This window comes from Gymnoscopelus microlampas (genome assembly GCF_963454915.1).
Source record: "Gymnoscopelus microlampas genome assembly, chromosome: 13".
Lineage (NCBI taxonomy): Eukaryota > Metazoa > Chordata > Actinopteri > Myctophiformes > Myctophidae > Gymnoscopelus > Gymnoscopelus microlampas.
The window spans coordinates 22,223,253-22,251,203 of NC_139950.1; the positions used below are offsets into that span (position 1 = coordinate 22,223,253).

The following is a 27,951-nucleotide window of genomic DNA, read 5'->3' on the forward strand; positions in this document are numbered from 1 at the left end:
ACTAGTGTGTGTGTGTGTGTGTGTGTGTGTGTGTGAGTGTACATGCAAACATGCATGATTATGTGAGTGTGTGTGTGTGTTATTAATATCTGAGTGATGAAAATGTGACGTCAACCTCACACACTACCTCCCTTGTTCTCTCAACGCACACGCTTCTGGCCTTTCGTAGCGACGCAGTGACACGCTTGTGTGAACATACACATATACATACGCGCGCCTCCCGTGCCCACACAGGTTGCCTGTCTAATGGCGCAGACGTAAAGGCGGGCGCGCACACACACGACAGCGTGTATGTATGTTTACACACACACTCGCACGTAACGATGTCACACGGTCATGTCATCGTACGCACACAAACACAGAGTCCGCTGTAATGTTGCTAAAAGAAAAGTTCAATATTTGTTTCTAGAAAGATAGACCGTTGCTGTTTTTCTGACCCTATGTGCGTTCCTGTCCAGAATTCACGCTTTCAATTGGATGTAGAAAGTCTTTGTCTGTGTGAAGGCAATTAATTACATTTGCAATAGTGTGTTGAGTTGCATGAGTGGCCCGATAACACATTTGTTCACTGAGTTACCCTACAAATATGTATTCATGTACTGTACACTCTCATACACACAAACACACACACACTAATTCTGGAGTTGCCCCATTCATCAGTATCAATATGGTTTCTGCTGATGTCATTAATATGACTTCTACACAAGATGGTTCCTCCACTTATTTCAATGCAACTTTTGTTCATGTTGTGGTTGACATAGTCAGAAGTCTACATAATCAGATTTCTCTATATACCGGTATAAACAATTATACATAAATAGAATTATGGATATTCAGACTTCCAAATGATCAGAATTGTACATATTCAAAATGATACATAATCTGAATTAGATTAGGTAGACCTTTATTGACCCTGAGGTAAAATCCAGGTGTCAGCTGCACTGCAGTGTGCAGAAACACAGATGCAGAACAGTAGTAAGATTATTACAAATAAGACAAAATATCCAAACATCAAATAGAAGGCTTAAAGGCTGGCACCGGCCTTCTGTGCTAAGACTGACTGGGATAGCATAACGTATGTATAATTAAAATATATAAATTTATAGGCACAAGTATCTGATAAATGGAATTCTACAAAAACAGATTTCTACATAAACGTCACTATGTACTCCTGAGCAGTGTAATGAAATGGGAACATAGGGCAAGGAAATCAGCATTACCACATTTGCCCTTTTTGCTCAACCGTATTCACAGCATTATGGGATGGAATCCATTCCCCCACCCAACCTGTTGTTCTTTCAATAAGGAAATGCCATAAAGATCCTTTTAAAGCACTATTCGTGCTGATGCAGATACATTTTTAATATCTCAAACCTAGACCTTTTCAGGCTAGGTTTGAGTGGCTGTAAATGCAGTCACGTAACATTAGATGCTTAACGTGATGAGATCCCTGGGTTGCCTGCTGGTTCAACCACTTTGTGCTTGTTGTACCACATGGGCACAAAGCTACTGTAATTGTAACCTCCTGGGTTCATATTCCTCTTATGGCCTGTGTCAGATGCCCCCACCCCTCTTATCTCCCCTTCTCTTTAACTCTTTCCTATCTTTCATGTCTCCTCCCAATTGATGTTGGGTGTAGCAGAAATGCCAGTTACAAACAACCTGTATATTGTTGCTGTTGGATGTAGACCTCGTATGTCCAGAACCGTTAGTTTTCAGGAAATGGAAAAAAGAAAATGTGTTCCAATTGATCAATATAGTTATTATTTAGTCACAAGCTCTTGTTACATTGTGAGCTCGTAGATCAGCTATTTTTGCTACTTTTGTGACACTAGCATGACGAAGTAGGGCATTAATTTCCCCGAAAAATATGGAGATTCAAGGTTTCTGCCCGACGGCGACAATATGAAATATATATACTGTAAATAGTATCAGATTAGCATCAACTACATTAAGATAATGAAGGCATCCCGCTTTTAGTGTTGTTGTCCAACGAAAGCATCGATGTCTGCTCTCACCAGTTTAGAAAGGTTCACAAGCCATCGCGATCACCGGTTTAGCACTGCATGACAACACTAACCAGTGTGGTGGAATGACGTCAATCTGAGCAACCACAGAGCCTAATGCACCTAATCCGATGAGCCTAACAACCAAAGGAACCATTGAGAAGGAAATATGTAATGACCTACTACTTCATTGGATTGAGGTGTGAGATATAAACCTTTGCCTCTGAGGGAAATCTTATCTCTGTCTGTGACCTTGTCCAAGGCTAGGAACAACTGGTGACTACAGTAGAAACCAGTTCTGGCTGGAATGTTATCATTTCAACCTATCGTGGCGGTTAGCTTCTGTTAAATGATATAGGAGACCGTCCATATGACAGATTTGGGCGGTTTGGGCAGAAACCTTGTATCTCCATTTTAGCTTTCAAACTTTTGATGTTTAAACCAATGAAAAGTACTAACTAAAAGCGTGTGACTAATAATAACCTTTGGGAACACAGGTTATTTTTTTTTCTTTTCTGAAAAGTAACTGTTTTTGGACATAGAAGGTTTCTCCTCGACAGCAATGATCTACACTAACTGCCAAATGGAAGAGATAGTTACAAAAATAACACATGATAAGTTATTAATTTCCTGCCCCTTTCTTCCCTATATATATTCCATCTTTCTGCCTCTCAGACAGAACAGCTGTGTGGTGACGAGAGGGGCCTATCTGGATGTCCTCGTCTGTCTGTGTGGACCACTGACTGGTCTTCTCAATGGTGGGTACAGCTGGAGAAAATACAGTCATGTAATATACTAAACTATTTATATAACATAGGACTTAAAAAGAAAACGACCACATGGAAGCGCGTGCAAAGTTTTGACTAGATTATTTGGAATTCATTTATGGCAACGCGGATATTGACTCTTCAAATCTTTCAAAGTACAGTAGATCCCATGGTTATTTATCAAAAGTCTTAGCGGTTTGGGATATGAATCACATTTTTTACTGTCAGTGGGAAACGGTTGCTGTCATCAGCAAACGTCGAGCAGTATAGTGTTCTCTAGGGGAAAGGCCAAAGTCAGTCGACTAGCTGACTACAGTCATTCGCCGGCGAGTTTTCTCTTCTTGCCATCCAGAAACCGCGCTCCTACCAACTGCTATGGAGAACCTTCCCCCCCTTTGAATCGTAGCATTGGTCTGAGCAAACCACACCAGCGTTTGTTGAAGAGGCTGTCTCCCTCTGCTCTCCATTTCTGACTGATTGTTGACAGAAGTTGGCTACATGTCTGTGGGCAGTTCAGAGAAGCCCCCCACTGTGTGTGTATATGTATGAGCGTGTGTGTTTGTGTGTGTGTGTGTGAGTGAGTGTGCGTGCGTGCGTGCGTGCGTGCGTGAGAGCTCTGTACGTGTGTGGGTGCACATGTGCTTGGACTGGTGGGGGTCTCCGCACACAGTGGAAGAATGTGAAACCCTAGGCGAGCGCGCTCCCTGACAGATGGTGTGATTGTGCCTATGACCCAGTTTGAGGAGGAGAGATGTATATAGAGAGACAAGAGAGCGAGGGAAGGAGCAAAAGAAAGAAAGAAGAGGGAAGAGAGAAAGAAAGACAAGGGAAAACAGAAGGGGGGGGAGAAAGGGAGAGGGAGTGGAGGGGGGAGTTGTTGGTGTTTGGTTGACCATGTGCTCAGCACATGCTCTGGGTTTGACAGTGGAAACGGTTGGGGTTCCTCCTCATACAAGCCTGTATGCTTTAAAAATCCTCAGTGTTAGTTTAACTCGGAGAGTGTACAAACGGGTCCATGTCGTTACATGTGTGTACCCTCTCAGAGTTGCACTCCTGAGTTTGGGCTGGGCGATAATTTACTTCAAATCAATATCACAATGGTTTCAAACGTTTGCCTCTATTACCTTTAATGAATTATGATTAAAATAAATAGTGAAAATATTAGATCTGCAACAACTGTTTTACACACCACCATTGTATAACAAAGTATAACGCACGGCTTACGTGGTTAATCAGACTAATCAATTCAGTCAATCATACAAAAAAATGTCAATTCATTATATTGATATATAAGAAATGTAAATACAATTTGGTATAAAAGAACGGATTCTCAATTATCCGACATGGATAAATAAGTTGGTTCTAAATGTCAGTTTAATTTTTTTTCTCGATCAACCACTTAAACCCCAGCATCCGTATTCTGGGGAAAACGAAAATAGCAGATCTATAAGCTTAAATTGCGTCGCAACGCTTAATCGACAATTTTTTGCGAAGATATAATGTAGAGAGAAAAGTCGCTAGTAAAGAGCCCTGAGGGACTCCGCTCAACAACATACAGCTCTACTCTGAGTTAAATTAACACAGACGATTTTACTGTGAAGATTCAGGACCTGGCTCGTCTTGGCTTGGTGTGCTCAGCCCCTTACATAACAAACACTCCCACCAAACTGCGACCCCCCTCTCTCTCTCTCTCTCTCTCTCTCTCTCTCTCTCTCTCTCTCTCTCTCTCTCTCTCTCTCTCTCTCTTTGGCTCTCTCTAACTCCCACCTCCCTCGTATTATATAGTGCAGTACTGTACATCTCTCTCCATCACTCCGTTAATCCCCTATTCCCCATGTGGTGTTTGTGTCATCTGTTGCGCTGCTGTCTGTTTCCCTCTCTCTCCCTTTCTCTCTCCTTCCCTTCCTCATATGTTTTCTGCAGACTAAGCTCCCTCTCAGACAAACCAAAACTTGACAAGAAAAAAAACAGTCCATATGAAAGCAGCAGGGTATAAAGAGTGTTAGGCATTGGGTGAAGAGGAGGTGAACAATTCCCGTTTCTCTTTTTTTATTTCTGGTTCCATTTTTTCTTTTTTAACAGGCATCGTGCACTAAATGAGAGCTTTGGTTTTTATTTATTAGCCAGTTCCTCTAGAGATTCTCAAGTCAGAGTCTCTAAGACTTTGTGTGTGCATATGTGTGTGTGTGTGTGCGCCTACATGTGGACGTGTGCGTTTCTCCGAGGCGGTCTGTTTGATCCATCTGGCCTCATAAACCCCCCTCCTCCTCCTCCTCTCCATGGCTTCCTCCAGCGTTCCCCTCTGTGCACCAGCCATGCCAGTTAAAGCAACGTTTACATTTAACTGTCAGAGAGAGAGAGGGAGAATAGTTTTTAGAGCACTGGTTCTCAACCTGTGGGCCGGGGCCCACTGGTGGGCCGCCAGGGTATTGCAAGTGGGTCCCCAAATAATTGGCAAAACACTTAAGATTTGAATTTGAACATTACTATTAAAAAGGTGATGCCACCAATAAATAAGAACTTAAAGTATGCTACGTTAGTTCTATTGAACCAAGGTGGAACACAATAAATTGATTGATCAGTAAAATAGAGCATTGGTTTTCAAAGTGGGATATACCTATTTTTATATTATACCTATATTATATTTAACTACTTTTGCTGGAGACCCCCTGGAACCCTGCCACACGACGGTGCTGCGTCATCACTTTTGTCGATGAGAACAAAATTACATAATTTAAATAAATATCAATATTTTCAGTCTGCAGTTTTCTTCCGTTAAAAGTTTGTTGCTTATGTCGAGCGATACCTATGTGCAACAAAGAATATTTGAAGGATATGTATTTGATCAATCTAAAACATCTGTCAATATGGATGGGAGGTTTCTCTTCTCTGTTCATTTTTATTTATTTTTTCGTAGTTGACGATCAAAGACAAGTCAGTCTCTAATTGTACGCCCCTTTCAGAAACAGGGCGAAGAGTGCTGCTAATATTTTTAGTCGTCATCTCGACTGACTCACTTACCAGTGGACACACTCGCGTAGTGAGTCATCGTTGTCTATCTACTCCACTTTGTGTAATCTATAGCAGACACTTAACCCAGGTAACCAGCTATGGTCTGGACTGGAGGTGCTTTCCAGTTCTAAAAACGTATGGACGCCGATATCCTAGTAAGAGTGGCTTGTGTATTTTGGTATCTGCCAGCCACCATGGCCCTGTGGACAGAGTTCATTTCCTATCCTGCTGTTATTTATATCGCTGGGGGACTGTAAGCACGCACGCACACACACACACACACACACACACACACACACACACACACACACACACACACACACACACACACGCAAAGAGGGCCTTTAAGCTAATTAGAGGGAGGGACCCCAACAAATTGAGAAGCTCTGTCAGCATGGGAAAGAGGTCGACTTAAGCTCACATCTGCAACACACACACCCACACACACGCGTCCACGTCCACACACGCGTGCATTAACACACACAAGCACGCGCGCGCACACACACACACACACACACACACACACACACACACACACACACACACACACACACACACACACACACACACACACACACACACACACACACACACACACACACACACACACACACACACACACGTAGTGTCTGGGGTTTGTTTTTCACAGTTTGGGTAATGACGGTGCAGCTTGATGTAAAGTCCAGCTGTGGGCCTGCATACGTCTCTCTCGCCTGACAAGGCAAAGCATGCTTTTACTGGCAGACTTTAGTGAGCTGGGTTACAACCCAGAGGCTTTACTAGAGGCTCGCCTGCCGACCATGCCAGTGGTGAATGAGAGCGCTAACTCTCTCTCTCTTTCACACACACACACACACACACACACACACACACACACACACACACACACACACACACACACACACACACACACACACACACACACACACACACACACACACACACACACACTTTTTATGTGATTTTTCAAGCTGCTGGGGCAGGTAGCAGACTACACAACAGAGTGCTTATAACTGAGCCCCTAATGGCAACCACACACCCACACACACCCATAGTGTTAACAATTCATATTTTGTCACAGAAATGTTTCTGTGTGTCTCTTTCTCTGGGACTCCCTCCTCTCTCCCTGTCTTCTCTCTCTCTCTCTCACTCTCTCCCTATCTCTCTCTTTCTGTACTCTACACCCCCCCTCTCACTCTTTCTCTGACAGTTTTGAAGACCACAGGAAGGAAATGGTGGCAGGGTAGGCTGGCCTTGGGTCAGATTTGTCTGCCGTCAGTCAGGTTGTTTACCATCCATCCAAATACAACAGGCCCAATACACACACACACACACACACACACACACACACACACACACACACACACACACACACACACACACACACACACAAATAAACACACACTCGCGCGCACACTACGTTCAATGCACACCTTTTCCTCCAGCAGCCAGTCATAAGAAGGTCTTTGGTTTATTTAAACCAAATGTTGTGGTTTAATTTAGTTTAAATATTTAGCCTGTGTTTCAAATAAGGCCCTCACACATACAGTGCTCACCTTCTCTCTCTCTCTCACACACACACACACACACACACACACACACACACACACACACACACACACACCGTAACTCCCCCACATGGCCACATGTTAAACACGGAAGAAATATACCTCAGGTTGAGGTTAGTCCTAGGATATGGTTGATGTCGGATGGAAACCTTGTATGTCCAAAACTTTTTTTACTTCAGGACATGGAAAAAAAAAACCTGTGTTCCAGATCTTGTTAATACTTTTCATTGTTTAAATATCCTATATCAAAATTGGCTTAAGGGAGGACGGGCAGGCGGACGGACCACGTCATCATGCTCATGTCACCATGACTCAGCCATAACCATATAAGGAGTTCCAATTGCAGCTATGCCCATATTTGGAGTGTTTGTCTAACCTAAATGTGTTGTCATGGCATCAGGCGCATATATACGCTCCATATACGGGCACTAAAGGGGGAATGCCCATATATGGGCATATACTGATGACATCATGGTTCCCCACAGACATATGACGTATATGGCCATAAAAGGGGGCATGCCCATATGTGGACATAGGGCATAAAAGCATAGAGTTATAATATATCTAGAGGGTGGACTGCCCCGCCCCCAGCTATTCATTTCAATGGAAGTTGCTCACTGGTGTTTGAAGAACCCGGAAGTACCTCTACTACCTCTACACATATGGGCACCATATTTGGGTGCCCAAATGGGGAAGTCTTGATCCCCGAACGCAGCAGGCGCTCTAGGGTTTCAAACAGTAGAAACATGCGCAGTGGCGTTTTAAATGCAGAAGTATTGCAATCCCAGATTTGACCACCAGGATGCTTCACTGTTGTACCGTGGCTCTGGGGCCTTGCATAAAAGCAACAAGCAATGACCGATATAGAGATCTTCATATATGGGCATATCAGTCGGATCGGCGGTGCGACGTAGGTGTGAGGCCCACATAGCGGCCGAACCTCTAGTTTATAAAACCCACAGACAGAAATAACCACTTTAGATTTCGCTTTTAAAATAATTGCAAAAATAGCCATTATCTACAAGCTCACATTGCGTCACATCGCGACACGTTGTGAGCTTGTTAATCGCCTACTTTTGCTACTTTTGTGTGACAGTGTTGTACGACAAAGTAGGGAGTTAATTTATGAGAAAACATAAAAAGTTTAAATATGGAGATACAAGGTTTTGATATATTTTCAGTACAGTTTTTATCATCCGGCCAGTTCAGCAGTCCAGCTGTGTTACCTGTTTGGAACAACTACAAGTCAAATATCACTCCCACTGTAATCCAGTGAACCAGAGCACTTCACACTTCTGTGAAGTCAGGCATGCTGTCCAGTTCTAGACTTGTGTGTGTGAACGATGTGAAACAAGAAGCAAGGGAAGCCTTTTTTAAGCTGGACCCGGATACAAGCGATATGTGTTGGTGAATTCTGATTTAATGTACTCAACTGTGTACCATTATGTGTAACTACTGTAGGGTTGCCAACTACCTGAACTCTCACTGTATATTATATTAACCAGTCACTAAGCCACATGGACTCATATTGTCTGACCCCCAGGTCTAGTGAAAACAATTTTAGATATTACAATATTGAGTATGAAATATAATAAAGCATGATATAAAATGTATTTATACTCCAAAACACCAGTTTGTTTAAACATCAGATCTCTCTGATGTGACCTCAAAAATCACAGGCAAATGACAACTGTAACCTAGTGTGGCTTACAGAGGAACGCCTTTCATTTCCTGTGACTCTCTCTCTCCCTCCCACTGCACAGGCGCAGCAATTTTAATAAATGCGTCATAAAAAACAGCCCTGTTTCTTCACTAATGAGGCTTTCCTGGCTCTCCTGTGATTTCTTTCTTCTCTGTCTCCGTCTCTCTCTCTCTCTCTCTCTGTGTATAATGAGTGTGTTTGCAGTCAGTTGAAAGACATGACAGAGTTAAGTTTTGAGCCTCTCCTTGTTTGCCTTGATTTGCTCCCCTCCAAGTTGTGTTATGTGCAGACTTCATTCTCTTGGGCACCCTGTGCGTGCTTGCGTGCATGCTTGCGTGTGTGTGTAAGCCAAAAATCAGTTAATTTTGTGTCATTCACAAGCTTTCACTCAATGTGACTGGCCAAATAAATAGGGGCACACACACCTGGCTATGTCCTCTCCACCTCTGCACAGATACTACCAGTCTCCCATTTGTCTTCAGTCATCCTCATCCCTCCCTCTCTGCTCTCTCCATCATTATTGTCATTACCATCCTCCCCTCCATTATAAGCATTAGGCTCTGTTCATGTGGTCCGCCGCACAACCTTTGAGGATCGGGTTGCATAGTAACCTGGCCCATCTCCACGGTAACACGGCCCGTCTCCGGAGGAATGCGGCATTTCCCGCTCTTTTGTTGGGCCCTCATTGAGTGGCACTCAGGGGCCAGATTGAGTTGCACCAGGTTTCATAAGCGCTGCGCGTGCGTGCGCATGCTAGAATACTTGTGAGCTTCTGAGTGTGCAAGAGAGGGGGTAAGTGAGCGTGCATGCTCGAGCATGTGTGAAAATGTGTGCGTGTGTGTGTGCGCATGTTAAACTAATTGAGTTGGCTGTCACAGTGGGGTCTCGGAGCAGTGCTGTAGGGAGGAGCGCAGCTTTACAATGGCATTAGGTTACCCAATAACTTCACTGCCCTACCACTGGATTATGCTTAGATTTCAGAGGACCATTGTGCGTGTGCATGTGAGTGCACACATAAGAGTGTGTGCTTGTTTGCGTGTCCATCGCTCAGTGAGGGTGTGAATCCACAGGTGGCTACGCTGGCACAGTGGCGGGCATTTCCAAACAGACGTTTACACAGCCCTTCCAATAAAAGCCTAAATAGAAAGCCACTGGCTTCGAGACTGGTCTGATGTCTACATGTGTTTGTTAGAAAAAGGAATGGTTTACATTCTCAGAGAGGAGTTGGATTGTAATTCAGTGTTGAATTGTCTGCTACAGTACATGTCTCCCCCACTTAACCCATTAAGACCTGAGGCCGATTCTACAAATCTCTTCTAAATCCTAACAGTTTTCTGAAAAACCATTGCTGTGAAAAAACAGTGGTGCTCAAACCTTTTCATTTCAAGGACCACCAAAATTATATCTATTTGACCGCCGACCCCCCATCTAAAAATATTTTCTAATAGGGACCCCCAGAAGCAAAGATTTGAGTTACAAAAAAATATATATATACATTCAAAGATTTTGTAGATCCGCTATATTTGAATAGCCAAAGTATAAAATAATGGTTATTGCTCAAATCTAAAATGACACAGATGCGTTACCGGATTGAATGGGTTAAATCCGTCTCATATACTATCTGATGCCCCGAAAGTGCATGGGGTTCAGTTAAGCCTCCTACCTCCTATCTTATTATGAATCACCCTGGATAAGACTGTCTCCTAAAAAGCTAATTGTTGCTGTCGGGCAGAAACCTTGTATGTCAAAAACCATATAACTTCTTAGGAATTTGAAGTTCCAATGAAGTTGAGTTACAATGTAGATCCAATGTATTTAGTCATAAATACTTTTCATTGGTTCAATTCAATATTTACTGTATAAAACCCAGACACACTAAAACACTTTCAGCAGCAAAACTAGCACATCTACAAGCTCATAACACATGGTGATGCGTTGTAGATGAGCTTGTAGATTGGCTATTTATGCAACTTTTGCGTGACACTCTTGTACGACGAAGTAGGGCATTACTTTGCGAGAAAACTTAAAATACGGAGATACAAGGTTTCATGAACAGACATGTTATCTGTTCATCGTGTGCTGTTTGATTCAATATTTATTGTGCTTTGTTTTGATTTCTGCCTCAGTGAAGCCAAAGGTTTCATCCTCCAAATCTGGAAGATAACATTTTCTGTTCTCTTCTTATCCAGACTCAGACCTCGGTGACCTCCGCAAGGAGACCCTGGACGTCTTGACGGCCTCTGAGCTGGTCGCCCCCGATAGCGGCCCTTGCGCCCTCGCCCTGGGCCCCGGCACCTCCCAGTACCTGCTCAGCCTGACACGAGTGGCCCTCAACGCCAGCGTGGAGAGCCCGGAGCTTTGGGGGGGCCCACAGCTAGGTGCACAGCTCCTGGGGTGTGTGTTGAGCTGTCCGCACTATGAGGTCAGGGAGCTGGCACTGGAGGCGGTCCTGAGAAAGCTGGGAGAGGAGGAGGAGGAGGAGAGGAGATCTCGGTGGCTCGGCGAGACCACCCTGCCTATCCTGACCAGCATGGCTCTTCACGAGACACACCCCCAGTGTCTGGCCACGGTGAGACCACACAAACACAAACACGCACCATCGCTGCAAAATGCTGAGTGTTATTTTAACTATGAGAGTGTAAAGGCTGCCACATAAGCATCCTTTTTTTTACAGTGTCAAACACTCAGAGTAAGGTTAACACTCAGGATTTTTCAGCGTTAGCACACACACATTCATACACTCTGAACAGCACAGGGAGTTGGGCATTTGTTTGTTGTACGTTTGTCTGAGTAGCCATATATATGTCTGGTCAGGTTTATGGGCTGGTGTGCGTGCACTCGTAATCTCCTGTGTTGTGCCGTGTGTGTGTGTGTGTGCGTGCGAGAGAGACCCGGCCTCGTCTTGCTGAACCACAGGCTCTGAAGCGAGCCTAAGCTCCGGGCCTTTCATGGCATGATGAGTGAATAAGCCACACAAAAATGAATGCATCTCCCTATTTATCACCAATATGCTGAGCCGCACTGACAATTGCCACAAATTGATCGCACATCCAATCCATATTCCAGAGGCTTGCGTGAGAGCCTAATGGGGGACAGCAGGGCACGCCAAGCACATTGGCAGAAGACTATACCTCCCTCTTGCTCTGTCGGTCTTCCCCCTCTTTCTGTCACGCCCCCCCACCAACCTCTGTATTTGTTTCTATTTTATTTTATGGCTTGTTCACCCACAGTCTCATACAGTCACTTAAACACACATAAACAGACACACACCTCTTCTTATATTTATATACACACTTAGAGGTTTAGTACACAGCAAAACCCTCAGTGTTAATTTAACTCTGAGAGTGGACCCACTGGACCTGGGTCCATTTGGTTACATTTGCACACACTGAGTTAAATTAAAGGTAGGGTGAGTGATATTTCTCTATATTCTGATAGTAGTCATTGCTATAGAGTGCTTGTTCGGCAACAGGGGTCTCCCTCTGTCTCCAGCTCTTTAATAGACAGAAAGTTCATTTTCAGGTGGGTTGCCAATTTCATCCAATCAGGAGAGAGTATCCATTTCTCAGCTTTAATGTTATAGTATTTCAGTTATAATGTTGTCTGCTCATTTCTTTGTATCATCACTTCCAATTTCACTTGTCTATCCTATGTCCTGTATGAGGTCTCTCTCCTGATTGGATAAGATTGGAATCCCGACCTGAAAATGCATTTCTGTTTAATAAAGAGCTTGAGATAAAGACAAGGAGACTCCTGTTACTGAACAAACACTAAGCCATGGCAATGATTACTATCAGAATATAGAGCTATTTATCACTTATCTTAACAAAAATAAATATCACTTACCCTACCTTAACACTCATCATTTTACATTGTAAGTTTCCACTGACACACACACTGTTTTGGAAGGTAGTGCATGTCCTATGTTTAAGGCAGTGGGTGGTATTTCAGTGTGTTGGTGACGATGGGACACCCTGGCTTGTCCCGCTGTGTTTTGCTCTGTCACTCCTGTCATTAACTGATAGTAGGACTCAGCGCTGCTGGGAATGGGTGTGTGTTTTTATGTTGGGGAGGCTTATGGGGGAGGTTGTTAGAGTGTGTGTGTGTGTGTGTGTGTGTGTGTGTGTGTGTGTGTGTGTGTGTGTGTGTGTGTGTCAGAGTTCGGCAACACATCCTTTTAGTTCATGTGCAGGTGTGCCAGAATCCATACAGGAGTCGGTATTCAAAAGATAATACTAACAGATAGTGCAGGATATGGATCTCATATACTGTGTTTAAGTACTGTGGTGTATGTGTGTTGTACTTTAAATGCACATATGCTGTTCTTACATATATGTAGCATGTGCTATTTGTATATTTGTGTCAGTATGTGCTGAAGCATGGAACCCAGTTAAACCAGTCACCAGCCCAGCGTCCTGCCACCACAATGACCTGTTTAGGCCCATCAAAGCAGGTCAGCAGGAGCAGTGGTAAAGTAGGTTAGGCTGTAGCTGCTTGTTAAGAGACCGTTCCAATTTTAACACATAAGAGACCTTATGACCGAAGAGTGTACAAACTGAACCAAATGGACCCTTAAAGGTGCATTTGGTTCCAATCGTACACCCTTCAGAGTTAAATTAACACAGATTTTACTGTGCATAGACCTTGACTTAATATGTCTACGTTTATTTATGTATGTCATGTAGGGGTGTGCCGATATATCGTGCCGCGATATATCGCGATACGTTTCCTTGACGATATGTATCGTTTTGGGGAAAATAAATATTGTTTAAAAAGAAAAACAATAATAATAATGCAAAAACAGAAGTATTTGTTTGCATTAGCTTCCCCTCCCCCATATATTTTCATAAGCTTCCCCCCCCCCCATATATTTTCATAATAAAAAAGTGCCATATATCATATCGTATCGATATCGTATTGATGTCGTTAGCCCAATATTGTATCGTATCGTTTCATGAAATTAGTGTATCGGCACACCCCTAATCTCATGTGTTGTATTTTAAATGGACAGACAGATAGGCCAACACACAGACGGATGGATAAACAGACAGACAGACTGACAGACAGACATTAACACAGTGGCAGCTGGTGGGAGGAGGTCTCCTTCAGAAGCTTTTAGTCTTTTTACTGCTCACATACACATATATACACGCAGACATGTTAACACATGCACGAGCACACACCCAGTCAATCATAAATACGCACACACACACACACGCACACGCACACGCACGCACACACACGCACGCATGTACCGACCCTATAAAGCAGGCCTTATTTTAAAGTATCACTAATAGCAGGTTGGGACTCAACAGAAATAATAATCATTGAACTATGCAGCAAGAATGTCAACATGTGTTCTCAGTTCTGTCCCCTCATGAAGAGAAAAACAACTCATTATTCCTCCTCAGAACCAAGTCAACCTTCTTCCTCAAGGTGTGACCTGGCATGCAGAACAACACAGACAGGCAGAGAGATTTGTCTCACTGCCGCAGGATGAAGCCAGGTCCTGCATATCATTGTTGTCGGGCAGAAACCTTGTATCTCCATATGCAAACTTTTTTGCCCCATAAATGAATGCCTTACTTTGTCGTACAACAGTGTCACTCAAAAGTAGTGAAATTAGCACAGCTACAACATCTTCGCAATGCGCTGTGTTATTGTACTTTTGCTACTTTTGAAAATATTTGAAAGTTGAAAATAAGTGAAAGTGGTCAAGTGTTTCTGTGGGTTTTATAAATATTGAACCAGTGAAAAGTATTATCAAGAGCTTGCGACTAAATAATAACTACATTGGATCAATTGGAACACAAGTTATTTTTTTCCATTTCCTGTGAAGTAACAGTTTTGGACGTTCAAGGTTTCCACCCGACAGCGACGATATGAAGCTGCACAGATATATATAGATGTATACATATAGACAGAGACTTTGGGAAGGGAAGTAGGAAGGATCCAAGGCTCGGTTGATGAAGGGATGGATAGATAGATAGACAGATTGATTGATGGGCGAGTGAGAAAAGTGACTTAAAAGAGAAGAATTTATAGAGTATGGTGCAGAGACGCTCAAATCTAGGAGAAATGAGTTAGTGTAGTTTACGCATGCATAATTAGTCTTTTTATGCACACGCGTGAGCTTTTATGTGTCCATACAATTGTGTGTGTGTGTGTGTGTGTGTGTGTGAGCGAGCGAGGCAGCTGTGTGCCCGTGGTTAGGGTGTGTGCGTAGGGAGGATCTGGCCGTTCCGTGGTACTGCCTGGTAAAAATACCTCCAGGGCACTCGGCCAGCCAAACAGCACAGAGGAGAGGACACCAAAGCTCTGCTGATGGTGTCTGAGCAACCTCCCCCGCCAGCTTCTGGTGTGAGAGAGAGAGAGTGTGTGTGTGTGTGTGTGTGTGTGTGTGTGTGTGTGTGTGTGCGGATAGAGGTCATTAGTGTGTGCGGGGTAATATTTTGTTCAAATCTCAACTTTATTTTTCTCTCCTCTATTCCTCTTTCACCCCCCTCCTCCCCATTCTCATCATTCTCTCTCCTCATCTCTCTTCTCTCTCTCCTTCCCTGTCTCTTCTCTCTCTCTTTCCGTGTTTCTTCTCTCTCTCCTTCCCTGTCTCTTCTCTCTCCTTCCCTGTCTCCCTGTCTCTTCTTCTCATTCCCTGTCTCTTCTCTCTCTCCTTCCCTGTCTCCCTGTCTCTTCTCTCTCCTTTCCTGTCTCTTCTCTCTCTCCTTCCCTGTCTCTTCTGTCTCTCTCTCCTCTCAGGTTCTCCAGGGGTTGTGCGCTTTGCGTTCCAGCAGTGAGCTGCCGTGGAGTGACGGCTCTCAGAGCCTATCCCAAGAGGACGCTCTGTCCCGCCTCCTCTCCCTGGCCCAAGAGTCCACTCACAGGTCAGAGACATTCACGTCATGTTCTCCGCCTTACTTAACACAGTAAGCTCCTCAGCGTTCATTTAACTCTTGAGAGTGTACAAATGTAACTAAATGTACATTTGTACACTCATAGAGTTACAAATGGATAAATGAACACTGAGGATTTTACTGTGTGGATTCCGTCTGCATGAGCAGTACAAAAACGCTAATTAAAAACATGAACAGTCTTATCTCCCAATTTTATGCACGGCTCAGATAGTGATACAAAATTGTTTTTTGTTTTTTTTAGCACATCAAAGAGCTTTTGAGAAGTCAGCATAACCTCTTTTGCATAATCTGTCTGCTAATCAAACAGTTTTGTTTTTTTCCCCCACTGCTGAATACCTTTTTGGTTGTGAGCTGAGCACAAAATGTTTTCATAACAACTCTTGATGTGTGTAAAGCTCTAAGAACAAGTACCAAATCATCCTAAATCACTGGAATTTTACTGTTAATTCTAAATATACTATATGTTTTATTTTTCTTAACATTTAAATGTTTTTCTGACACGTGTACATAAATATTCCTGTTTCATGTGATATGGCTCAAGCATTGAGGCACCAGGTGCTTTTTCTCTCAGTAGTTTGGGGTTTCCAGTCCGCTGCACCACGAGACGTGGCCCTTTCTGTTGTACAGCCTGTAGTACAGCCATTGTGTTCATTTCGTCGAATAAAACTACGTCCACTATCTTTTTTTCACTGACGAAAACTAAATAAAAACTTAGCTACGATGACTAAAACTAAGACTAAATATATTGACAATTTCTTCAACTAAATGACAAAAATGTTAAGGAGGGACGAGTGGAGAAGAAATCCAGTAGGAGGGACGCGTGGAGAGGAGTGCGCGCTGCGGGGAGATGTGACTTATAACGTGCACTGCGGAGGAAATCATCAGGTGTAGCTTGTTGTCTACAATTAGGCTACTACAGTAGTAAAGAGATGTTTATGTTCGATCTGTGAATATTTCCAACTCAAACGCTAATGAAAAGCAGAAGGATTAAACCATTTTCTGTTCTCTCTCTCTCCAAACACCTTGGGAGGAGGGGAGGCTCCAACCGTCGACAATAGATGCGTCATCAACACGTCCACAAGCTGAATGTAAATTCACCGGACAATTACCGCGTCCATTCACACATAAAGCGATTTGAGCCAAATCGGACACTACCCCGACTGCATGTCTGAAAGTGGCTTATGTTTTGTCCCAGGTTACCTCTTATCACTCTACACTATATAATCCTCAATTTAATTCTGACAGTGGGTCCATTTGGTTGCATTAGTAGTTAATACACACTCGCTGCAATCCATAAGATTCATGTCCTTCCCTGCATTTGAACCCACGTTGCTGGAGATTACATTTCTTTCTACCAGTAAGCTTAAGACGGAATGCCCGTTTATTGCGATTTGAGCTTCAGGAAATACCACTTGTCAACCAGAACACAGGCACATATCTCAATAGAAGAGCAGGAAGACCACCTCCAACCATTGATGTACTGCATTATTTATATTGTAATGTTTCATGCACTAAAACATTTCCGGATTGTAGTTTTCAATTAAAATGAACACTGTGTATAATAAAGTAGGCCCATGTCCGTTTCAGCTCATTGTATTGAGTTTCGATGTGAACACAGGAAAAGGGAGGCCACGGTTTGACCCCAAAATAACCGCTCTCATCATCAAACCTGCTGCCAAAACAGCTCCACAGCTCTCAACATCCCCCCTTTTAAGCTTCATTCATGGTCGGTTGCACGACGGTGTAGTGTGCAGAACATAGCAGACCTACAAGCCCTCAATGTGTCACATCCGCGACGCCTTGAGGGCTTGTAGGTCTGCTTTTTTCTGCAAGCGACACCGTTGCGTGACGAAGTATGAATCGGCCTTTTAGACGGCTGGAAGAGACAGGAATGCACAGGAGGGCAGGGTGCAAACACAAGCTCTGCCTCCGTTGTTCTGTCTCTTGTCCGCTGGCTGGCTGTGTGAAGGGGCCCTCACATAGCAGTGGCAGGCCGACTGGCAGGTCCTGTATTCAGAGCCAGCGTCCATGGAAGAGAGAGATTCTTTTACTGACTGCACTTTCACCCTGCACCTGGACACAGGTGTGCCGCACTGGCCGCTGGTGGCCATGTTTGTGTAACAAACGGTGTGTGTGTGTGTGTGTGTATATTCGCGCACACGCGCGTTTGAACATGTATTGTTGAATGCCTGTTATATGAGAATGCACACCTATTTGGCAACACCCCTGTGTGTGTGTGTGTGTGTGTGTGTGTGTGTGTGTGTGTGTGTGTATACTGTAAGCCCTTTGACACCCATGGACTCTCTTGACACACACACACACACACACACACACACACTCTTCTTTGACAAACCCAGTGCTGTATTTTTCTCACCCCCCGACAAGAGAATACAGGCCTGAATAAGGATTGGATTACAAAGGCTCAGCCCGTGTAAATCCTTGGCCCGGCCGCAATCTCTGGTCCCGAGGATCCACTTTCCCTTTGGAGTGGCCCCAAGGTTATGATTAGAGCCGGGGAAGGACCGGATTGAGTTGCTCGGCTGCCCCTTGTCTCCCATGTGATTGAATGGCACCCGGGCTATTGTGATACATAATGTAGTGTTGAGCACCAGCACACTTCCTTTTGTGGACTGTAAGGCAATACAGTTGAGTGACGGATGGACGTGCGTGCGTGTGTGCGCGCGTGCATTTGCATGTGCGCAATGTCCATTGAGCACACCCAAGCAACATCAAAAACGGAAGCAAGACCTGGTAAATTAAGATGAACCAACCAAGGACCAATCTGGGAACCCATTCGGTTTTTGCCTCTGGGGCACCACTTCTTTTTTGTGTGTAAACAGGAACTCGGTTTGGCTCCTCCCTTGTCTTAGTCCACTTCCTCCCGGGTGCTTCTGTGTTGATTCCTACTAACAACAACACTACATGTTTAGGACAGTGGTGCTGACGGATTCTGCTGTTTGCAGAATCTGCCTTGAGAGATTAACAAAGAACTAACTGAAGTGGCGCTCGGGTGGCGCAGTGGTAAAGTCACTGCCCAGTGCCCACCACCACGGAGGTTGTGGGTTCGAGTCCACCGTGGTGCATCCGGTTTTGCCCAGCGTCTACACAAATACAATTGACACGTGTTTTGGGGAGGGAAGCTGGGCGGGGATGGTGATATCAGTCATTGCACGTACTCCCACGGGCTGGGGCGGCATCTGTCAGCAGAGATGTGTGTGGGGAGGAATCAATTGGCATAACAAAAGGGGTAAAAAATAATTGGCTACTCCAAATCTAGAAAAAAAACCTAACTGAAGTTATTTTCATAAATGTGATCACACGTGTATTCTCTATGCTATGTTTCAGTGTGGAGCTCCACTGTGCTTCCCTGACGCTGGCCTCTCGACTGGTGGTTCAACTGGTGAACTCTGGCCCCAAGGTATGGACTGGTTTATGTGTTTAGACATGCCAACCTGTACACATTTTGCGTAACAGGTATGCATTTTCACATCAAAGTATGCTGGTACGATGTGTCGCTCTAAAGCAGGGGTTAACTTCCCAAACTATTCAGCTCAAGGCTGAAATAATTAACTTTTTTTGTTTTTGTAGGAAACGTAAGAAAGGGATATTTACTCAAAACCCATGAAAATTGATATGTGAACCAAAAATGGGTTCCAACCCATTGTTTGGGAAACACTGCTCCAAAGAATGCAAAAAGCTGCTGATGCCTTGTCAGCTTGATTGTGCAGTACTCGCTCAGCAGACTCACCAGATGATGATGCTGCCTGACAACGTAATGTCAAACTGTGTATCTCAATATTTGTCTCTCTGAAATGTTCTAGTCTGGGGGGATAATTGGTCACAAAACCCGGAATAATTAATTCACAAAACCCGCAAATCAACAGCAACACTTGATTTGATCCCTTTTGTTCCCCCTCCTCACTTTGCCTGATTGGTTCCTCAAGTGAGGAACTCCTTTGCAAAGGTAAATGGACTTGAGGGTATGTAGAAAGTTTAGATTGTGAATTATGCAAGTTAATATTAGCCTAATGTTTTGTATGTACAGTATGAATTGACATGACATCAGTCATCAAGGATTAGCAGACAATAATTGAACATTGCATGCATTTTTAGTGCAGTGCTTGTGTATTGGAAAATGAAGTGCTCATATAACAGTTATCATGTTGTAATAGCGTGTGGCCTGCGTTTACTATGGTGCTGATAACCTCAAAACATAAATGATAGCGGTTTCAGCCAAAGAAATATTATCAATGTCAGCAGATAATACTGTTGTTAGCTGTGCTTGGTGATATTGTATTCATAATTGTAGTCTACGTGGCCGGTGGCCATGACACATCCTTACTGGAAGTGCATATGGACCCCATATCTCGAGTGATGGCTAAGTATTGATTTATGTGTCCCTTGTTTTGAAATCTAATCATATTCATTTCCTTGCATGCTTAAGCCTCGCTTCAGACCAAGCTTTCTTGTCCTGACATCATGTTATCATCAACCCGGGTGGCGTCAAGTGTTTGTTTAAAGATGCTCCCCAGCTAAAGTAGTTAATATGGCATCACAGTCATTTTAACCACTCTCCACTTAATCCCCCAGGGTGTGCGTGCAGTGGACCTCCTGGCTCAGTGGGGGGTGCTGGTGAGTGCGTGCTGCAGTGAGGAGCAGCCGCTGGAGCTGAAGTTAACTGCTGCTGAGGTGCTGGTGAGCTGCACAGCCTCTGTGCTGGGCAGCTCCGCTCTGCCTCTGGGTGAGTCACAGTGACTGGACTGTATCTCTGTGTCATAATAGCCCAGCATAATATTGTCGCTGTCGGGTAGAAACCTCTTAGAAATATTGGGCAGCGATTGCTTTGATTTGTATTTTTGTTATTGAGACTGAACATAGTTTAATACAGCCTATCAAAACTATAATAGATTTTTATCGCATTGTGGGCTGTACAATGTTTTTTTTTTCTCTCCCTCTGCCAAATCTGGCTTCTGGCTCTTCATTTGAGTGGATCAAAATGAGTTACTGCATATAAATTGTGTGTGTGTGTTTTTTTTTTTTTTAGGTCTGTCTGCCACACTGACCCTGTGGAAGAGTGTGTTCATACTCCTGCAGGACGAGGACCAGGATGTCAGAGACCTTGCCTCTGACTTCATCTTTGAAGTACCGACGCCTCTGCTCAACTCAGGTACAGTGTACCAGTGATTCTCAACCTTTTCAATGACAAGGATCCCCAGATTGATAAACATTCGGCCGCTGACCCCAATTGATTTTCATCTCTGGGATCGCAATCTACATTGTAAGGTTGTGGAACATATAGGGCCCTAGAGTGTAGAAATGGAACCAAATGGATCAGTCCATTTGGTTCCATTTGTTCACTCTGTGGACCTGTAAGTGTCCATTTGGTTCCTAACTATCAATCATTTAGCTGGGGACACCCTGGAACCCCCTCAAGCATCCCTGGGAGTCCCCGGACCCCCACACTGATAACCAGTGCAGTACACTATACACATACAGCGCCACGCATTGTGAGCTTGTAGATCGCCTATTTGTCGTATGCAACATGGCACGCGACAAGTCGTAAATCAGGCAAAAGGGTCGATATTTTGCTTCACTCAGCATCCTGTATAATTATGCGCAAGGTTTTTCAAAGGCATAAGGCGCCCACAAGAGAGCTGCCGGACGAGCGAGTGCCCACGCCGAGCTGCTGATTGCCTGGTGAGTCCATGAGCACATAAGTGAGTCTTGAGTTGGCCAGCCATGGTGGACGGAATAGGTTATAACATGAACCAACACAAGCACTCGCTCCGCGTCGATCACAGCGGTTTGGGGTTTCGGGGTTTTGCATAGTGTTATGTTCGGAATGGCGTACACCAGCGATTCCCAACCTGTGGGCCGGGGCCCACTGGTGGACGGTGAGGATATTGCAAGTGGGCCCCCAAGTAATTAGCAAAACACTTGAGATTGTAATGATAATATAATGTTAATTTAAAATCTGTAAAAGAAAAAAGTCATGGTATTTTTTCTTTAAAACCTTGAAAAAATTGCATTCATTGTGATACCAATAAATAGAATTTACAATTTAGGCATTTAGCAGACTCTCTTAACCAGTGCGACTTACAATAAGCAAGGTAAACACATGCATCACATGCAGAGAGATGCCTCAGTAAACTAGGATCACGAGTAAACCAAGAACCTATCAGTCTAAACAATATACTATCAAAATAATATTCTGTACATTGAAACTATAGGATGCTAGGTAAACAACAAACCTAGCATCTGTCTAAATAACCTGCTATCACAATTTTAACAATAACAACTAGGTTTGTTTCATTGATCCAAGCCAGAACACAATCGATTGATTCATCATTAAAGTAAACATGCTCTGAAAATGCACTCTGCCCACACATCTGACCACTTTCGGCTGCCGTGTTAAGTGGTCAGATGGGTGGGCCGCAAACGCTTTAGAGATTTTCAAGTGGGCCCTGATTCAGAAAAGTTTCAAGGACCACTGGCATACACACGTCTGAACAATTAGCTTGGTTGGTTGAATAGATAAGTGATCTGTGGGGTCTGATTACTACAGTGGATGTAATAAAAATGTTTCCTGCAGTACTCACTGAACACACACACACACTGTAATTATGCAGGAACACTCGCACGCTGGCATCAAAACCATTTGAACACAAACTAATGTGTCTGCTCAGCACACACCACACACACACACACACACACACACATACACACACACACACATACAGTATACGTACAGTACGCAAGTATGCATTGAAGACATTCATGATACATCAGACCCCCACAAATACGTCCGCTCAGCACTAACGCGCGCACGGTAACACCCCAACACAAACACATGTTGAATAACATTGTGATGATGATGACACATAAGTACGCACGCACACACACACACAACACATGTTGGAGTTCTGGAAGGGGTGTTGACGTTGTTTCTCGCCAGGGTTGGGGACAATTCCTGGAATGAAGGCTGCTAATTCTAGTGTGGCAGGGGGGGACCCGGAGTTTTGGTTTGTTTGTGTGTGTGTGTGCACTTGTGCATGTGGTAATGTGTCATTGTACAGAAAATGTTTGATGTTTGTTTTCCTTCGTATAACGTAACGCCTGGTCTTAGAAAAAGGATACACTCATAAACACACACACAGACCTATGGTAACCTGATCTCAAAACACTCGTAATTCTGTCTTTCTCTCTGTTTCGTTTTGTTTTGTTTTGTGGAGTGGATATTTATCAACTCCCAAGTGTCCCTCAGAACAAGTGTGACTTCCTCCGTCTGTGGCATCTACTTCCTGTGTTTACCTTGCTACCTCCCAGGAGCCCAGAGCCCTTATTGTGTCTGGACCCACTGATAGCATCTCCTAACGTAACCTTACATCGCCTACACTGTCAAATCCTCAGTGTTAATTTGTGTCAAGAAGGTTGGGATCCACTCGCATACACACCACTGGCGTACCATTTAACCTTTGAGGCACACTTTGAGGAATCTTACTGTACACTGCAGAAAAAGAAAACCTCACATCTCTTGATTTCTTTAATATTTTAGCAAATGCCTTCTCCAATGAAAAGCATTTAACCACTTTTAACATGGCAACCCTATTTTAAAACATTTGAAAATGTCTAAAATAGCAGATGTACAGGTACAAGATCAGCTATTCTCACTATCCCTCATACAATGATATATATGGGGCTTAAGTGGTTAAAATCCATGACACATTTTCGGTAATGGTCTTTGTGAATACGTAGAGCTTTTGGTTAAAGAAAAAAGGCCTGAGAAGCTGGGTGGGTTCTTTTTAAAGATGCAAGGTTATTATCCAACTGCAGCTCTGCTATCTTCCATGGGTGTTTATGTACATAAGGGTAAGGCCTGCTCATATCACTGGATAAGCTGTCAACCCTCTGATCAGATAGCAGCGGAGAAGCATGAGTAACACTGCAAAGATTTAGTCTACAACAGGAAGAGAATACAATAGACATAATTACTGTGTGTGTGTGTGTGTGTGTGTGTGTGTGTGTGTGTGTGTGTGAGAGAGAATGGGGGATCCCCTTTTGTCCATCTTTACCACACGCTTGGAGATTACAGTGCTTGTGTGTGTATGTGTGGGGGAGGCAGACAGTCTGGTACTTACGGTAAGATGGCCAGTGTTTCCTGCTGGACACATGTCTACATTGGAGTGTGTGTGTGTGTGGCGGCGGCGGCGTACAGGCTTGTCTCTGTCAACGTGTGTGGGGTTTCACTTCAAAGCCACATATTGATATAAGTGCTGAAATTATGAGAGAAATGTTTTTGTTTTTTCTCTCCCTCTCCACGTAAGGACTTGGTATTACGTCTCCAGTAAAGTGCTACACACACACACACGTGTGTGTGTGTGTGTGTGTGTGTGTGTGTGTGTGTGTGTGTGTGTGTGTGTGTGTGTGTGTGTGTGTGTGTGTGTGTGTGTGTGTGTGTGTGTGTGTGTGTGTGTGTGTGTGTGTGTGTGTGTGTGTGTGTGTGTGTGTGTGTGTGTGTGTGTGTGTGTGTGTGTGCGCGTGCGTGCGTATGAGTTTAGGGAAATGCCATCTGTGAGAGGTTGTGCAGGACTGTGTAACTTGCATCTGTTCTCATCTGTAGTTGGGTCCCTGAATTCACACACAGTACATACTGCGTAGGCATGTGTATTTTTTTAATGCAAATGTGTCTCTTTATACATCATCACTGCCAGGTGTAAACCTTTTATGTCCAAAACTGTGACTTTTCAGGAAATGGATTTTTTTTATCGTCTTCCATTGGGTCCAATGTAGTTATTATTAGTCACAAGCTCTTGTTAATACTTTCATCGTGTCAATATTCATGAAACCCACAGAACCACTTCCACTTTCAAGATTTGTAAAATAGCCGATCTACAAGCTCACAATGCGTCTCATTGCGTAGGGCAGAAACCTCATATCCATTATATTTTTTTTCGTAAATTAATGCCATATTTTGTTGTACAAAAGTCGAACAAAAGTAGTGAAAATATGTTCAAAAACGTGTCGCACAGCATAGGGCATTATCACAAAAAGTTAAAATATTATGGAGGTACAAGGTTTCTGCCTGGCAGTGACGATATGTGTTTGCGTGTCTAGCCTCTCTTACACAGCCTGTTCAAGGTGGGAATGTTGCACCGTTATTCCGCCTTGTGTTCCCAACTTCCCTATAAAAGATATGGACATAATGCATCTATAATTGGTGGGCTCTTTTTACCTCGACACCAAATGTATTAGCCAAAAAGAAGCAAGATTCAGAAGCTACAAGCTCAGAGCTTCGTTCTGAGCTAGTAGATCGGCTATTTTTGGCAAATGTTCTCCGCAGAATTTGGCTGCTGGGGTTCAAGTGGTTAAGCCGGCAGCAGCGCTTGTCACAGAGCTGTAAAAGGGCGAGCCGGCTTGTCAGGGTGAGACAGTAGTGTGATGTTAAGGTCCGTGCACCTTTCTGCCTCGAATTGCTCCCTGCTTCTCTTCAATTTTTCCTCCAATGTATTTCTGATCACTCAAACACAACTTCAACGCATCTATTGTCATGACCCCAACCTGCTGTCATCAATGACAGACTGTATTTTCAGTCTGTCATTTTGGGAGACTGTAAGCTCAGTCCTGAGACCTTATAATACCCATCCTTAAATGAATAACAATACATAAATCTAATTAATCTTATCGTATTTTGTGAAATAAATGCGTAAGCCATCATTGTAAATGTAGGCTATGTAGCGACAGCTGTGTGTTGAGCAAATGAGAGAAAGGGAGTGAAATTACATTGTGACTTAGTTTTGTACATTAATGATCTAACAACCTAGTGGGTTATATAACTTAACCCGTTTAGACCAGGAACCCCTATACGTAACTATACCTTTCAATCTGGGAAGTTTTTGTAATTTTTGAATGAATATTTGAAGTTTTTCAAAAAACGTAGGTCAGGATTTAGAAGGAGTTTTTTTTTTAGGTCTAAATGTTCTTATATGGAAAAAAGCCTTGATGTCGCTCTGTGAAGGAACATGTTTCTGTGACTGTCTGCTACATCTTTAAGGCATTTTGTGTGGGTATTTTGAGAAATAAGTGCATGAAGACTATAGTTGTAAATGTGTAGACCGAAGCTGTCGTCTTAAACAGCATAGCACGCTGACACTGTTGTGTTACACGTTAAGGATCTGATTCCGGACCACCGGCCTGCCATGTAAAAGCACACACACAGCTTTAATGATGGATCTACTTTCTTTCTTTCTTTATTTACAGTAGCCAAATATTTGTATCCCTTTTTCTCCCATTTTTTGGGTCATCATACCAATTAACCCTCCCCACACATTTCTGTGTTGCCACTATTATTGGACCCTACTAGCTCACCTGCCAGCAAGGGGCCCCCACCGGGCTGACGTAGCGCCTGCGTCCTACTCCTCCCATTCAACACCCCCCTACTGACAAGCACCGCCCCAGCACATAGATGTCGCTAGCGGAGCGACAAAGACAATGGCCTTGCCCGAACATGGCCAAAATGTGTTTGAATAGCGCTCAGCCAAGCCGGCTGTACCATGTTGGACCGGTACTTTGCGCTGTCTGATCTTCTCTAGGCCACTATAGCAGGATCTACTGTATGTATAAAAGTGGCTTCTGTAATAGTGAGTGTGTGTGTGTGTGTGTGTGCTTTTATTATGTGAGGGCCAAATGTCCCCACAAGTATATAGAAGAATTTGAAAAATGTTCCTTTCCCTCAGAAGAGAAATGGTTGTTTTCGGCTTCAGTGTTAAGGGTTAAAACTGTTGACGTCCTCACAAGTATAGCAAGCTCGTTTGGCTTTCAACCGTCGGATAGCGGTCTTGTTGTTGAAAAAGATTTCAAGCCATAGGCTATTTTTAGCACCATAGCAGCCGTCTGTCGGTTGCTCTCAGGTGCATTCAGCTACTTTTTTCACACCTTCCTACCGACTTCATTCGACTGCCAGTCTGTAGTTATCTGTAGTAGTCTGTTTGGTGGAGAGCTACCTTAAGTGTTTGAGTGCATTATGACTATGTTATGTGTACATCTGCATGTGTGTGTGTCTGTCTGGGCCTCAAGGCCAGTCAGTCATTGTGTCTGCCAGCAGCTTTCTGTGAGCAGGGCGGGGGCTGAGCTTTATGACCTGCCATTGCAGAGTCAAGTAGCCGAGGTGTTAGGCTCCTCTGATGGAGCGACAGCTCAGGGCCTTTGATATGGAGGACAGGCAGTGATGTGAGAAGAGGGACGGGATCAGGAACAGCAGGGAAAAGAAAGCAGGAAAGGAGTAATATCCCCTTGGAACTGTCCTGCATCCCCTCTCTTTGAAAACCAAAAAGTGAGAGTCCACAAAACAATTGATTGTGGATGTGAAGAGCCTTTTCACTCAAATAATTTACTGTTGTTCTTGAGCCCTGCTTAAGTATCTATATAGGCTTTATATACATTTAATGTAATGTCGCATTAATATAGTATATCATCACTGTCAGGAAGAAACCTTGTATATCCAAAAAATACATTTTCATGATATGGAAAAAAGAACCTGTGTTGAAATGGAGCCAGTGTAGTTATTATTTTGTCACAAGCTCTTCTCAATGCTTTTCATGTTAAATAATTAGGAAAAGAGGATTTAAAACAGATAACCACTCAAAATTTGCAAAAATATTACATCTACGATCTCGTCTTCTAAGCTTGTAGATGGACTATTTTAGCTATTTCTGTACAACATTGTTGTAATATGAAGCTGGGCATTAATTTACGAAAACATATGAAAATGGAGATACAAAGTTTCTGCCTGACATTGACAATATTTAAGAGATTTTCCTTTGAAGCTTCATATGTCCCACTCCCAACCACAACACAACTCTCAAAAGCGAGTCCACATGCATATATATTTACTGTATTTTACTGTGTATGTGAGTTTGTGCTCTCTGTGTGTGTGTGTGTGTGTGTGTGTGTGTGTGTGTGTGTGTGTGTGTGTGTGTGTGTGCAGCC

At 43.6% G+C, this 27,951-nt stretch overlaps 1 protein-coding gene across 5 annotated transcripts in view; it reads left to right on the plus strand.

Moving 5' to 3' along the window:
- The window catches only part of thada (THADA armadillo repeat containing), a 111,101-nt gene that overhangs the window by 73,732 nt on the left and 9,418 nt on the right, over nt 1–27,951 (plus strand). For all 5 annotated transcript variants that reach the window (XR_014602025.1, XM_084075351.1, XM_084075353.1 and 2 more), the window contains exons 31-36: nt 2,682–2,764; nt 11,245–11,624; nt 15,812–15,936; nt 19,312–19,384; nt 20,557–20,707; nt 21,011–21,133. Coding sequence is in view for 4 of the 5 variants with exons in the window: in XM_084075351.1 (XP_083931477.1) it covers nt 2,682–2,764; nt 11,245–11,624; nt 15,812–15,936; nt 19,312–19,384; nt 20,557–20,707; nt 21,011–21,133 (935 nt within the window). In the remaining variant the exon portion in view is untranslated. The remainder of the gene's footprint in view (nt 1–2,681; nt 2,765–11,244; nt 11,625–15,811; nt 15,937–19,311; nt 19,385–20,556; nt 20,708–21,010; nt 21,134–27,951) is intronic.